The sequence below is a fragment of the Hyla sarda genome, chromosome 2, assembly GCF_029499605.1.
Source record: "Hyla sarda isolate aHylSar1 chromosome 2, aHylSar1.hap1, whole genome shotgun sequence".
NCBI lineage: Eukaryota > Metazoa > Chordata > Amphibia > Anura > Hylidae > Hyla > Hyla sarda.
The window spans coordinates 42,227,861-42,243,927 of NC_079190.1; the positions used below are offsets into that span (position 1 = coordinate 42,227,861).

Sequence of the window (16,067 nt, forward strand, 5' to 3'; positions counted from 1 at the left end):
GGGTATATATTTATGATTGAAGTGGGGCAGGCTGGGGGGTGTTGGTCAGGATAACAAGGATGGGGGGGGGGGGTTTGGGGAGGTGTGAGGCTGAGGAAACCAAGGATAAGGGGGAGGCGTATATGCATGATTGATAGATGCGGGGTCCAAAGAATATGGGATAAGTTATAGATTGTGGGGGGGTCCAAGCGCTGGGACCCCCGCGATCTCCAGTACGGGCCTTGGCAGTCAGCTGGAAAAGAGGTATGTCGACCTCGCACAAAGTGCCGGCCGACACACCCCTCCGTATACTCCATAGAGATACATGGAGGGAGCGTGCCGACCACGGCTTCCTGTGGGGTCAGACGTCGGCTTCTGGCATAATGACTGGGCCCCCGTGCAGGAGATCGTGGGGGGTCTCAATGCTTGGACCTTCTGCAATCTATAACTTATCCCCTATCCAAAGGCTAATCCAAAGACTAATGGCAATATTATGTTTAGGGCACAGTGCATGGCAGTATTATATTCAGAGCACAGTGTATGGCAGTATTATGTTCAGGGCGCAGTGTATGGCAGTATTATATTCAGGGTACAGTGTATGGCAGTATTATATTCAGGGCACAGTGTATGGCAGTATTATATTCAGGCCTCAGTGTATGGCAGTATTATATTTGGGGTGCAGTGTATGGCAGTATTATATTCATGGCTCAGTGTATGGCAGTATTATATTCAGGGCGCAGTGTATGGCAGTATTATATTCATGGCTCAGTGTATGGTAGTATTATATTTGGGGCACAGTGTATGGCAGTATTATATTCAGGGCGCAGTGTATGGCAGTATTATATTTGGGGCGCAGTGTATGGCAGTATTATATCCAGGGCTCAGTGTATGGCAGTAATATATTCAGGGCTCAGTGTATGGCAGTATTATATTTGGGGCGCAGTGTATGGCAGTATTATATTCAGTGGGTACAGTGTGTGGCTGTATTACATTCAGTGGGTACAGTCTACAGTGTGTGGCAGTATTTTATTTAGGGCACAGTATCTGGCAGTATTATAATGATTATTGTCGTCATACAGAGGATGAGGATCTGCTGACATAGTGAGGAGACAATGAAATTTGGGCCTCAGACTCTGCAGAGAAGATGGAGCTGGAAGAAGACCTGGCGTCTGGACCAGAGGAAAAGTAAAGACAACAGAGAAGACATCACTCAGGTCAGTGATATCATTGTGTATTCTCCTGACTGTCCCATCACTGCTGTAATTTGTAAGTTCTGCAGTGATGATGGGGACACTGTACTCCAATCTGTGGCCTTCATACCATAATGCCTGAGGCTCCAGACATGATGGGAGTTGTAGCTTTGCAACAGCTGGAGAGCAACTTGAAGCGAGATGATTGGTGGAGGTCCCAGCATTCAGACCCCACCTAAAAAAACAAATGGACTGCTTATTCTTAAATATCAGGGTGTATTTTTGGTCCCAGTCCAAACCCCCTTAAAAAACGTCGCAAATTTAAGCCAAGTCAGACCTGGCTTACAAAACGTGCTGTAGCATTTTTAAAAAAGGTGCACAAAAAGTCGCAAACTGCTACTTTTTGTACAACTTTTTGTGAAGCTCCGCTCCCCGGCCATCTGCCCGAATCTACCTCCCACTGGCTAGCTGGTAGGACTACAACTCCTAGCATGTCCTCACTGTAAGAGCATGCTGGGAGTCTAGTCTTCCAACAGCTAGCTGGCAGGTGGGAGATGCGGGGGTGGGGGGGGTGTCTTTGTTTTTCTACTTGAGGATTGGGGGGAGGGCTGTCCTCAGTGTACAGAGCCCTGCTTGTCCTCAGTGTACAGAGCCCTGCTTGTCCTCAGTGACTGCACCTAATGTGGAGAATTATACTGCACCTAATATGGGGACTGTACTGAACCTAATGTGGGGAACTGTACAGCACCTAATGTGGGGGAACTATACTGCACCTAATGTGGGGAACTATACTGCACCTAATGTGGGGGGAACATACTGCACCTAATGTGGGGGGAACTATACTGCACCTAATGTGGGGGGAACTGTACTGCACCTAATGTGGGGGGAACTATACTGCACCTAATGTGGGGGAACTATACTGCACCTAATGTGGGGGAACTATACTGCACCTAATGTGGGGGAACTATACTGCACCTAATGTGGGGGAACTATACTGCACCTAATGTGGGGGAACTATACTGCCCCTAATGTAGGGGGAACTATGCTGCACCTAATGTGGGGTGAACTATACTGCACCTAATGTGGGGGGAACTATACTGCACCTAATGTGGGGGGAACTATACTTCACCTAATGTGGGGGGAACTATACTGTCCCTAATGTGGGGGAACTAATATGCTTTAAAATGCATGATTTTACCTTTTATGAACAAGAAAATGACGACGTGCTGGTATAATGACGCAACACTATGGGGCTGGTATGTAATTTTTTCCAGGGCTGGTTTTCACACCCAGTCCGGCCCTGTCTCCACCTGAATCATAGACCTGGGTGTATTAAACTGTTCCTGGCTCTCAAACCCTGACCGATCAAAACGTTTGACGTGCCTCTGTAAAATGTCAAGAAGATTTTTAGAATGACAGGGGCACTTTAGAGAGAAAACCCGAAATGCGTCAAAACAATGATCATGTCCTGTCTCCACCTTTGATGTATGCAATAAAGTTTGCAATGCCGAGTGCTGAGGGAGAAATTGCGGGGGGCCCCAGCAGCGTGACCCCCTGCGATCAGACATCCAAAGGATAGATGATAAGATGGCTAGCAGCAGAGTACCCCTTTAATGCCTAAACCTTTGCAACGCAAGAGTGTACTAAGTGCAAATGTCCAGATATGGCCCGATTAGTCATTTTCTCTCCCCGATGTCATGTGACTTGTTAGTGTTACAAGGTCTTAGGTGTGTGGAGAGCAGGTGTCTTTACTTTGGTGTTATTGCTCTCACACTCTCTAATACTAGTCACTGGAAGTTCAGCATGGCACCTCATAGCAAAGAACTCTCTAAGGATGTAAAAAAAATGTTGCTCTACATAAAAATTTCATAGGCTATAAGATTGTCAAGACCCTGAAACTGAGCTGCAGCACAGTGTGAAAGACCATACAGCGGACAGGTTTCACTCAGAACAGGCCTCACGATGGTTGACCAAAGAAGTCGAGTGCACGTACACGAGAAGCTATCTTTGTGATATAGAATAATGAGTGCAAATTGATTACTTGGCTGTCATTTCAAAAGGAAGTCTCTCCTAATGATTAAAGGGGTACTCCGGTGAAAAACAAATCTAATATCAACTGGTGCCAGAAAGTTAAACAGATTTGTATATTACTTCTATTTAAAAATCTTAATCCTTCCAGTACTTATCGGCTGCTGTATGCTCCACAGGAAGTTCTTTTCTTTTTGAATTTATTTTCTGTCTGAGCACAGTGCTCTCTGCTGACATCTCTGTCCATGTCAGGAACTGTCCAGAGCAGGAGCAAATCCCCATAGCAAACCTCTCCTGCTCTGGACAGTTCCTGACATGGACAGAGGTGTCAGCAGAGAGCACTGTGCTCAGACTGGAAAGAAATTCAAAAAGAAAAGAACTTCCTGTGGAGCATACAGCAGCTGATAAATACTGGAAGGATTAAGATTTTTAAATAGAAGTAATTTACAAATCTATTTAACTTTCTGGCACCAGTTGATTAAAAAAAATAGTTTTCCATCGGAGAACCCATTTAAAGGGGTACTCCGGTGGAAAACTTTTTTTTTTTAAATCAACTGGTGCCAGAACGTTAAATAGATTTGTAAATTACTTCTATAAAAAAATCTTAATCCTTCGAGTACTTATTAGCTGCTGAATACCACAGAAGAAATTATTTTATTTTTGGAGCACAGTGCTCCCTGCTGACATCTCTGTACATTTTAGGAACTGTCCAGAGCAGCATATGTTTGCTATGGGGATTTTCTCTTACTCTGGACAGTTCTTAAAATGGACAGAGATGTCAGCAGAGAGCACTGTGGTCATGATGTCAGCAGAGAGCTCTGTGCTCCAAAAAGAAAATAATTTCCTCTGTGGTATTCACTAGCTACTTTTTAATCGAAGTAATTTACAAATCTGTTTAACTTTCTGGCACCAGTGATCTAAAAAATAAAAGTTTTCCACCGGAGTACCCCTTTAAGCACAAGAAAGCCTGAAAACAGTTTACTGAAGACAAACAGACTAAGGACATGAATTACTGGAACCAAGTCCTGTGCTCAATGAGACTAAGATAAACGTATTTGGTTCAGATAGTGTCAAGCGTGCGTGGTGGCAACAACATGAGGAGCACAAAGACTGGGCTTGCATGAGTGCTGCTGGCACTGGGGAGCTACAGTTCATTGGGGAACCCTGAGGGCCAACATGTACTGTGTAATCCTGAAGCAGAGCATGATCCCCTCCCTTTGGAGACTGGGCCCCAGGACAGTATTCCAACATGATAACAACCCCAAACACCTCCAAGACCACCACTGCCTTGCTAAAAAGTTGAGGGTAAAGGTGATGGACTGACCAAGAATGTCTCCAGACCTAAACCCAATTGAGCATCTGTCACGCCCCCTCCCATAGCCTTGCATTGAGGGGGCGGAGCATGATGTCACACGGGGCGGAGCCTTAACGTCACAATGCTCCGGCCCCGTGATCAACAGTAATCAGACCTGGAGTGAACACGCTCCAGGGACTGATTTTAACGGGGTGCAGCGTGCAAGATCACGGGGGTCACCAGCAGTGGGACCCCCACGATCAGGCATCTTATCCCCTATCCTTTGGATAGGGGATAAGATGTCTAAGCGCCGGAGTACCCCTTTAATGTAAAAAAAACAGCCATCTCTGATGTGCACATAGTGTAGAAGGTTTATATCATCAAAGGCCGGAATAACTTTGATTAAAGTCAATCCTGTTCTTCTACCATACGGGCCCTGAAGTTCTGGAGCAGTGACGTTTCCTCCATCACATCACGTCTTGTAGCCTGGAGATCTGCATTTCTGCCTGTGAATGAATAAAACATTAGAACTTCATTAATCTCTGCCATGCGGTGAATATAGGCCATCATATCATTTAGGAGCTGGCTTCTGCTGTCAAGCCGAGGCAATCTTAAATAATCAGCCCTGAGATACATTGAGATTAATTGCATTTTTAGCTGATAACATTTTGTATGAAAATAATATAATGAGCGCTAATTGTTATTAATTACTGGTAAACTAATAATGTATCTTCCTGCCTGACACATATCCATTCCAGAACACTCGAGAGAGGCAAAATATTTGTAAACAGAAGAAAAATAAATTATGATTTCATTATATGCCACGCAGCAGCCATTCAAAAAGTTGCTAGACTCTACTAGAGTGACAGGGCCTCCCACAGTTTAGGCCATGTTCACACACAGTAAAACGCATGTCAGGCACCATTTTCACATTTAAAAAAAACTGCCGATTTTCATATACTAATGTATTTAAAGGGGTACTCCAGTGGAAAACTTTTCTTTGTTTAAATCAACTGTTGCCAGAAAGTTAAACAGATTTGTAAATTACTTCTATTTAAAAATATTAATCCTTCCAGTACTTATTAGCTGCTGAATACTACAGAGGAAATTATTTTCTTTTTGGAACACAGTGCTTTCTGCTGACATCACGAGCACAGAGCTCTCTGCTGACATCTCTGTCCATTTTAAGAACTGTCCAGAGTAGGAGAAAATCCCCATAGCAAACATATGCTGTTCTGGACAGTTCCTAAAATGGACAGAGATGTCATCAGAGAGCACTGTGGTCATGATGTCAGCAGACAGCTCTGTGTTCCAAAAAGAAAATAATTTCCTCTGTATTCAGCAGCTAATAAGAACTGGAAGTATAAAGATTTTTTAATAGAAGTAATTTACAAATCTGTTTAACTTTCTGGCACCAGTTGATTTAAACAAAAATGTTTACCACCAGAGTACCCCTTTAACCTCTTAAGGACCCAGGACGTATGGGTACGTCCTGGGTCCCGGTGCTGCTATATAACGCGGGGTCACACGGTAACTCCGCATCATATAGCGGCGGGCCCGGCGTCATAGTGAAGCTGGGACCCGCCTCTAATAGCACGCGGCACTGATCGCGGTGCCGCGCACTATTAACCCTTTAGCAGCTAAAAAGGAAAGTAAAAGTGCCTGGCTAGCTCAGGGAGCTGTTCGGGATCGCCGCAGTATAATCGCGGCATCCCGAACAGCTGTAGCACAGGAGGAGGTCTTCTTACCTTCTCCTGTGCTGTCCGATCGCCGAATGAAGGCTTCAAGCCTGAGATCCAGGCTTGAGCAATCAATCGCCGAAAACACTGATTGATCCATTCCTATGGAGATGCATCAATCAGTGTTAAAGATCAGTTAATGCAATGTTATAGCCCCCCCTATAGGAGCTATAATATTGCATAAGAAAAGTGTAAAAAAAAACATTAAGCCTTTCAATTATCCCTTCCCCTAATAAAAGTTTGAATCACCCGGCATTTCCAAGAATAAAAAAAACAGTGTAAATAAAAAAAAAAAAAAATGTGGTATCGCTGCGTGCGGAAATGTCCGGATTATAAAAATATACCGCTTTTTAAACCGCACGTTCAATGGCATGAGTCTGATCAGAACAAAAATGGTACCACTAAAAACTTCAGATCACGGCGCAAAAAATGAGTCCTCATACCGCCCTGAGCACAGAAAAATAAAAAAGTTATAGGGGTCAGAAGATGACATTTTAAACGTATACATTTTCCTGCATGTATTCATGATTTTTTTTCTGAAGTGATACAAAATCAAACCTATACAAGTACGATATCATTTTAATTGTATGGACCTTCAGAATAAAGATAAGGTATCATTTTTGCCGAAAAATGTACTACGTAGAAACGGAAGCCCCCAAAATTTACAAAATAGTGTTTTTCATCAATTTTGTCGCACATTGATTTTTTTTCCCGTTTCACCGTAGATTTTTGGGTAAAATGACTGATATTATTACAAAGTAGAATTAGTGATGCAAAAAATAAGCCATCATATAGAATTTTAGGTGAAAATTTTAGAGAGTTATGGTTTTTAACGTTAAGGAGGAAAAATTGAAAATGAAAAAAAGGAAAAAGCCCGGGTCCTTAAGGGGTTAATGCAACAATTTATATACTTCTTGGTCTGCTGTGACCTATAGTCCGCCAAACTTTGATAATAAACAAAAAGTAATAGTGTCTGTCAACAGGATTTTGGGAATAAAGAGAGGTTAGATGTAGGACACCTCTTCCCCTTTCGTAGTCTGGGCTGTTTTATCCTATGTTGTATAGTTCAGTGGATCCGTTCGGACCGAGCAGATATTAGCAGTAATGAGCTGTATTCTGTAGGTGGACTCCGGTGTACGTCGGCAGGGTAAGTCTCTTTATAAGTTCTGCTGATGCGCAGTGCAGGGGGAATTCCTGCTTACAAAGCCTACACAAGAACCTCTACATTATTCTTTCATTTTCTTCATGCCAGATGCCAAGAGACATCTAGAAGTCTTGTGTTTCGGTGGGATGAGGGGAACCTACATGTTATTAAGCAGGTGGTTTTTAATGTTATTGTCAATCAACATATGTTTATTTGCCTAAAGGCTAAGATTCCACTTGGTTTTTTTTCTGGCAGTTTTTAACCCCTTAAGGACCAACACAAATAAACCTGTACGCCCCTGAAAGACCAGGCCTGTTTTTTCAAATCGGGGATGTCTGTCATTATTAGAGAATAACTCTGGTAACGTTTTGCCAATCGCGATAATTCTGACATTGTTTTTTTGTCACAAGTTGTCCTTCATGTACATAGTAAAAGTAAGCCGATATCATTTGTAGTTTTTATTTTTACAATGCAAAAAATCATGAAATTTAAAAAAAAATTATGATTTTTTGCTATTTTAACACTAATAGGTTGCATAAATTTATACTTACTGACCAAATAGTTTATGAAACTTATACTTTCAGATGTCTACTTTATTTTGACAGCATTTTTTTTGTTTTTAATTCACATTTTAAAGGAATTAGAAGCCTAACAATTTAACTTGAAATTTTGAAAAGCACATCTTTTTTTTATGTGCTATGCAAGGTTTGCAGAAGTTTGAAGGTAGTAGAACATAGGAACACCCCCCAAATGACCCCATTTTAAAAACTAAACCCCTCAAGGTATTCGCTAGGGGGTACAGTGAGTATTTTAACACCATAGTTTTTTGGCAGGAATTATTACAAAGTCAGTGTTAAAAATTCAAAATTTGTGGGACATATTTTTTGTACATCACTTCTGATATTGCAAGAAATGCACCCTATATTTTAATAAGCTGCTCGGCCCGTGTTTGGAAATACCCCCAATTAGGCCATATTTGGTTCCTTGGCGGCGTGGTAGGACCCAGAAGGAGAGGAGCGCCATTTGGCTTTCAGGGCATCATTTTAGGCTGAATGGATTGTAGGCCACACTTCATGCCTGCAAAGGGTTTTAGCTGCCAGAACCATATAAAACCCCCACAAGTGACCCCATTTTGGAAACTACACCCCCTAAAGTATTCCCCTAGACCAAAAGGGAGTACTTTGAGTCCTTTTTGTGTGGCTGGAATGGATACAAAATCAGTGGAAAAATGTAAATTTTCTTTTTTCACAATTGCGGCATTTGTGGGACATATTTTTTGTACATTGCATTTGAAAAGTAGAAAATGCGCCCCATATTTTATTACGCTGTTCGTCCCGTGTTCGGTAATACCCCCGCTTCAACCATATTTTGTTGAATGGCCACACGGTGGGACCCAAAAGGAGAGGAGCACCATTTGGCTTTCAGGATATCATTATTCAAATTATAGTCCGCACTTCAACTTGCAAAGCATTTTAGCTGTCAGAACAATACCGCACCCCCAGAAGTGACCCCATTTTCAAAACTACGCCCCCTAAAGTATTCACCTAGGGGAAAAGTGAGTACGTTGAGCCCTTATTGTGTGGCTAGAATTATTTCAAAGTCAGTGGAAAATATAGCAATTAGCTTTTTTTCCCCACAAATTCTTTATTTGTGGGACATCATTTTGGTAAGTCGCTTTTGAAATGGAGGAAATGCGCCCCATATTTTATCACCCTGTTCGTCCCAGGCTGGGCAGTACCTCTACTTAGGCTATATCTGGTTGCTTGACCGCCTGGTAGGACCAAGAAGGAGAAGAGCCCATTTGGCTTTCAGGGCATCATTATATGAATAGTCCCCATTCATACTGCGTTTCTGCAGTATAGGTGTCAGTTGTCATGTCAAAAAAGTGATGCCAATGTATACTGTACCCGTCTCATTAAGAAATAAATGGAGCTGCTACAGTATACATCAGCTTCACTCTTTTTGACGTGATGCTGACGGATACCTCTAACACTGCACAATCGCAGTATAAACGGGACGCAGTGTAGGGGCACAGAGCACATCCGCGGCTTATTTCACACCGCGGATGCCCCCCAGCAGTCACAAGGGCGAGATCACTGCGGTGGCTGGGTAGATCAGTGTGTCCGCTCATGACTGCCGGCGGGAAATCCGCCGCTATGAGTGGACACATAAAGCTACCTAGCCGCACCAGGGAGCGCATTATTGTGACTGTTGGCGGGCATCCGCAGCACGTAATATGCTGCGGATGTGCCCGTGTGATCCCACACATTATGCATTTTTATTTTTGATTATATTTATTTAATAAATATATTTTTATAATTTTTTTTACACTTTTTTACATTTTATTTTACATTCTTTTTACACTTTTTTTTTACACTTATTGTCTTTACACTTTCTTTTTTACACTTATTTATTTTATATTTTTTTACACTTTTTTTTATGCTTTGGAATACTTAGTATTCCAAAGCATTGCAACTATATGCTGCCTGCTAGTTTTACACTAGCAGGCAGCATATGAGGACGCGCCTCTGGCACGTCCTCACAGGCAATAACCAGGGCAAAGACCCCCGGCTGCCCAGGTAAGCAGCAGCACCCTGCGGTCGTTGCAAGGTGCTATAGGAGAGACAGAGGGAGCCCCCTCCCTCTGTCAAAACTCCTTACAGCTCGCGGTCGCTTCCGACCGCGCCTGTAAGAGTTAATTTGCCGGGACCGAAGTTGTCTTCGGTCCCGGCAGTGCGGCAGGTCCCTCCCTCTGTCATTACACTTGCAGCCCGCGGTCACTTCCAACCGCGGCTGTAAGGGTTAAACTGCCGGGACTGAAGTTTAGTTCGGTCCCGGCATCCCAACTGTGTGTTACAGCCGAGTCCCTGCCGCGATCTCGTGGGTGCACTGGGCAGCACCGAGGAGAGCCATGGACGAGTATACACGTCCTAATGGCTGAATGTGCATTCAGCCTGGACGTGTATACACGTCCATGGTCCTTAAAGGGGTACTCCACCCCTAGACATCTTATCCCCTATCCAAAGGATAGGAGATAAGATGTCTGATCGCGGGGTTCCGCCGCTGGGGACCCCCGCAATATAGCATGCGGCACCCACCTGCTTCTTGTCTGGAAGCGCTGGAGGGCCTGGGTCGCGACCAAGGGAACGGAAGTCTGTGACGTCATAACTCCGCTCCCCGTGTGACGTCACGCCCCGTCCCCTCAATGTCCGCCCTGCAGACTTCCATTAAAGGGGTACTCCATTGCTAGACATCTTATCCCCTATGCATAGGATAGGGGATAAGATGTCTGTTTGCAGGGGTTCTGCAGCTGGACCCCCACTATCTCCGTGCAGACACCCGGCGATCTGTACATTATTTTGAGAATGCCGAGTATGGGAGGCCGGGGTCGTGATGTCACAAGGGGGCTTGGTGTGAAGTCATGACCACGGCCTCCCACACGTAGATGTCTAGCAATGGAGTACCCCTTTAAGGAGGCGTGGCAGTGATGTCACATAGACTTGCATTGAGGAGGCGTGGCTATGACGTCACGAGCCTCCGGCGCTGCACCCAATGCTCTAAACGAATGCCAGGTGCAGCAGGGAGATCGGGGGGGGGGGGGGGGGGGGTCCCCAGCGATCAGACATCTTATCCCCTATCCTTTGGGGGATAAGATGTCTAGGGGCGGAGTACCCCTTTAAAGCATTTTGTTACCTTACATTTTTAAGGTGCATTGTTATCCTCTTGGGGACACTGGTTCATTAGAGGAGATCCAGCTGGTGCAGGGAGCCTTACAGGCAATGCGCTCTGGGTAAAAAGTATGCAAATGAAGTCTCCTCCTGAAGGAAGCAAACTGTCTCTCTAGTGTATAAATGTCTATAAATAATCAATTCACAAAATGTCAGTCGCACAGTACAATAATAAATATAACTAGGACAGGTTTTAGATTCCCGGTAATACATTTTAGTGTGCAGAGCAGGAGTCTAATCATCCGTAGAGATAGAATTTCTGAGCACGTCTCCTTCTATGAAGAGAATTCCCTGTTCTAATCTTATTTTTTTGCATTGGGGGCAGAGAAGATTAAGAACCTTCATTTCCTAGGTGTAAGGCGTAATAGAAAAGAGAGTTAAGCTATCTGTAAAGGTTTTACTTTTGGGCAGAAGTATGCAGAAGCTTTAAATAAGTTTGAAGTGATATCTTAAAGGGGTACTCCTCTGCCCAGCGTTCAGAACATTTAGATAGAGGGATAAGATGTCTGATCGCGGGGGTCCCGCCACTGGGAACCCCCCTTTGATCTCCATGCAGCACCTGCCATTCTTTGCCGGGCTGCTGCTCCAGTCTCGGAAACCTCTTGTTGGGTCACGTCACACCCCCACCCATACACATGAATGGAGGGGGCGTGGCCTGACGTAACGCCAACACAGCGGTTACAGAGACTGGATCAGCAGCCCAGCAAAGAATGTAGGTGCTGCATGGAGATTGCGGGGGGCCCCAGCTGCGATTAGACATCTTATACCCTATCCTTTGGATAGGGGATAAGATGTCTATGTCCAGAATACCCCTTTAACTTTGAATATTGGTAGAATTATTAGTTTACAATATGTAGCAGGAATTTTATGGGGACATGGAGTTGGAGAATAACTGCTATGTCAATATTAAAGGAAAAATATTTTTTTATATATAGGAGATATACCTGGCAGTTCGAGATCCTTTGTGAAATTACAGTCAATAAGATAATTAATTATAAGTGATGTATATGAGATTATATAGTTTTATACACTAGTATCTATAATTACTGAGAAGTGACAGTAATTTGTGAAGGTATTTCCTGACAGCTTATACAATTGTTGTGCAAGCACATTTTCCTTTCCATTTTGTTTCAATTATCTGAGTACCCAGCGCTGCTCGGTTTTTCCTTCCTAATCCTTGTTAGGGAGGAAGCTTTTGACTTCATATCCCGTCCTCATATATTGTTGTCATATCCCAACCCCATATTCCGTCCTCATATCCCATCCTTATGTCCCGTCCTCAAGTGGGACTGAGTTGTGATGAAGAGATTGTTAGCCAAAAATAGAAGGGGACGTGGTTTTGTGAGATGGGGTGTGGCATGCGTGGCGGGTGTGGCTTGCAAGCCGGACTGACACCTTCACCAGGAGATGCAGAGCAGAGCTTGTGGAGTAAGGTACTGGAAGTCCCTTATACTCGCATGGGACTTGAAACAAAAACCCATCTTTTATATAAGGGTGTAGGTAAGGGTTAATTTAACTATCATATTTTTATTTGAGATATAAGTGACATGTGACCAGGTATTATCGAAATATCTCCAGCCGTACGGAAGCTATGCCGAAACATACATTTCCCATAGATTTGCATGAGATTTTAAAGGACAACTGCAGCGCTAGCAAATTAGGGCCCAAATGTAATAATAACACAAGTTATATAAGTTTCTAAATGGGATCCATTACCTGGCTGGTCCCGTTTCTCCGCTATGCCGCCACCGGAAGTCATCTCCTGGTGTGAAGTGAGATTTCCGAACCCAAGGGGTGTGGCTTATGTCCTGCAGACGTGCGATCTCAACCTCTGCCCTTGCTCCTCCCCACTCTAGATTCGGAAAACTTTGGAGAGCGAAGGGGAGGGAGAGCAGCAGCTAACAGGAAGCTGGCGCAGGGAGTCATGGGAAATGTAGTCTTTATGACATGGCTGCTTACTGCTACAGGTGGCAATTACAAGAGAATGGCTGGGCCAAATTTGACAAATGAGGTATCGTTGGAAAGGTCTTTGAAAGAGCTATCAGTTGAGGCAAACTTTTTTTTTTATGTATGAGCACTGCAGATGTCCTTTAAACAGAAACCCCGAACTTCACAAATGGGGGTGAGTAAGGGTTAATTTACATATCCTATATTTTTTAGTGGACATGTAAGTAACATGTGACCAAGTATTATCGAAATATCTCCAGCTGTTTGGAAGTTATGCAGTAACATATATTTCCCATAGACTTGTATTGGACTTTAAACAAAAACCCCGACCCTGGCAAATGGGGGTGAGTAAGGGTTAAATCCCCTATACTATGTTTGTTGTTGACATATAAGAAACATGTGTGCCAAGTTTCATGTTAATATCTTTAGCTGTTTGGACATGATGCTGGAACATACACACAAACATTGGGGGACAAGATATCATTAGGACACAGATCTACCCCTTTACACTGCTTATCTAATTTACACTCTTGCTCAAGATTTTATAAAGTTGTGCAGGTCCTTTGATAATTTTTTTGCAAATATAGAAACGCCCCCCTCGCTCTACCGTGCACTCCTTCTCTACCTGACACTTCACAGAGCTGAGGCAATTTCCCGCTGTACACTGCTCACATAGCTAGAAGTGCCAGAGCAGCAGTGTGCGCCGAACAAAACTCTGCACAATAGTAAAATCATAAATCTTTATAAAGTACACAGAGGGGGGAGATTCTAAAAGAATTTTGCACCAAATGTGGCACAAAAAGTATCGACCACATTTTCAAAGAGCTTTGTGCGGCGGTTTACACTGTTCATGTCAGTTTTGTAAAAGTGCGCGTGTCCACATATATTGTCTGCTTTACATGATATTTTCGAAGGGGTGAGAGTCCAGTTTACATAAAAAATTTCACACCAGCTTTTTGATAGTGTAGAAATCACAGAAATTGTTGTGGTTTTATTGTGTTTGTTTTCTTCTCATTTTAGATACGTGAATGTGGAGGAATATATCAGATTAGGCGGATTGCGATGATGAACAGTGTTATTTTAAATGTGTCAATAAAAGGGTTAACGAGGGCTGTGGGGGAGTGTTTTTTTTTTAAATAAATTTTTTTTTCAATGTGTTGTGTTTTTTATAATTGAGTTTGCAGGCTTAGTAGTGGAAGGCGTCCTGTAGATGGAATACATTACTAAGCTGGGCTTAGCGTTAGCCCCAAAACAGCTAGTGCTAACCCCCAATTATTGCTCCCCGGTACCCACCGCCACAGGGGTGCCGGGAAGAGCAAGTACCAACAGGCCGGAGCATTAAAAATGGCGCTCCTGGGCCTAGGCAGTAACAGGCTGGTGGTATTTAGGCTGGGGAGGGCCAGTAACAATGGTCCTAGCCCACCCTGGTAACATCAGGCTGTTGCTGCTTGGTTGGTATCCGGCTGAGAATTAAAATAAGGGAAACCAAACACATTTTTTGCATAAATAATTAAATAATAATAAAAATAAAATGGATAGGGTTCCCCGTATTTTCATTCTCAGCCAAATACCAACCAAGCAGCAACCGCCTGATGTTACCAGGGTGGGTGAGGACCATTGTTACTGGCCCTTCCCAGCCTAAATAACACCAGCCTGTTTTTGAAACTCCGGGCCTGTTGGCACCGGCTTTTCCTGGCACCCCTGTGGCGGTGGGTACCGGGGTAATAATTGGGTGTTAGCGCTAGCTGTTTTGTGGCTAACGCTAAGCCCAGCTTAGTAATGGATTCCGTCTATTAGACAGCTTCCACTACTAATCTTAAGAAAACTAAAAAAAAACACGTTTAAAAAAAAAGTTTATTGCAAAAAACACTCCCCCACAAGCCCTCAATAACCATTTTATTAATATATAAAAAAAAAAAGAAATACTGATCATCTACGTAATCCACTGAATCCGAAGAACTCCTCTGCATACAGGGAACTTAAAGGGGCACTTCACCCCTAGACATCTTATCCCCTATCAAAGGATAGAGGATAAGATGTCTGATCATGGGGGTCCCGCCACTGGGGACCCCCGCAATATTGCACACAGCACCCACCTGCTACTGTTCCGGAAGCGCTGGAGGGTCTGGCTCCCGACCACGGGGACGGAAGATCTTGACGTCACGACTCCGTCCCCGTGTCACACCCTGCCCCCTCAATGCAAGTCTATGGGAGGGGATAAGTGTCTATCGCTGCAGTACTACTTTAAGACCTGCATTTTAATGATCATTAAAACACAGAAAAAAGGAAGACTAGGTGTTACAAAATCATCCAACTTATTAAAAAATTCTTTATTTACAGTAAAAATTAAAAAACGGTTTTGTCCTTGTTTTCAGATGCCATGTAAACACGTGTTGTCTATAAAGCGAGCAGTAACATATATACACTGTAGAACAGTAAAAGGTGAATACTGTAGCATAGACATTACTCTTTTGTTTTGGTGAAGTCGAAGGGCTTCCACCACTGTGAAAACTGCAGGACCTTCTTCCTCTGATCATCAAAGTTCTCCCGCACGGCTTTCCTCCAGATTCTAGGCTCCAGATCCAGCATGCCCCCGATGATTTCCTAGAAGACACAAACAAGTACATTATGAGCTGCTCAGCAGATAACAGTGGAGAGGTTGGCTACCGCAGACAAAGGGGGATCCCGCAGTCGGACCGCTCTCTGACCAGCTGATCATAAGTTGTATAAAATTAGAAAACAGTGAATGCTTTGTTTCCCAGAAAAAGCTCCATTCTTGTGCCATTCAAGTTAAAGGGGGTTAATCACTACTCGCCTCTCCGATCCCACCCTGATGCCCCAATTCAGGTTCCATCCACACCCTGGTTGTCTTAGAGCAGTTGTCACGTGACCTCCACAGCCAATAAGTGACCTCCGCAGTCACAGGTTGTACTAGGGCTTTACTGAGCAGGGGTGTCTGAAGTACGGCCTGTGACCACTGAGGCTGCTGATTGGCTGTGGTGGTCATGTAACGTCCGC

General features: G+C 43.7%; 1 protein-coding gene and 1 long non-coding RNA gene across 4 annotated transcripts in view; one reads left to right on the plus strand and one right to left on the minus strand.

Annotated features, from left to right (window-relative positions):
- The window catches only part of LOC130358410 (uncharacterized), a 177,142-nt gene that overhangs the window by 119,135 nt on the left and 41,940 nt on the right, over positions 1-16,067 (plus strand). The gene's annotated exons all lie outside the window — the stretch shown is intronic.
- The window catches only part of CWF19L2 (CWF19 like cell cycle control factor 2), a 177,414-nt gene continuing 166,189 nt past the window's right edge, over positions 4,843-16,067 (minus strand). Inside the window, exons 18-19 of one of the 2 annotated variants that reach the window (XM_056561619.1) lie at positions 15,517-15,653; positions 4,843-4,997 (exon numbers count right to left, since the gene is read on the minus strand). In XM_056561619.1, coding sequence (XP_056417594.1) covers positions 4,964-4,997; positions 15,517-15,653 — 171 coding nt within the window. In that variant the 3' untranslated portion in view covers positions 4,843-4,963. Of the gene's footprint in view, positions 4,998-15,278; positions 15,301-15,516; positions 15,654-16,067 lie in introns of those variants that run through there. The other variant, XM_056561620.1, reaches the window with a different exon arrangement.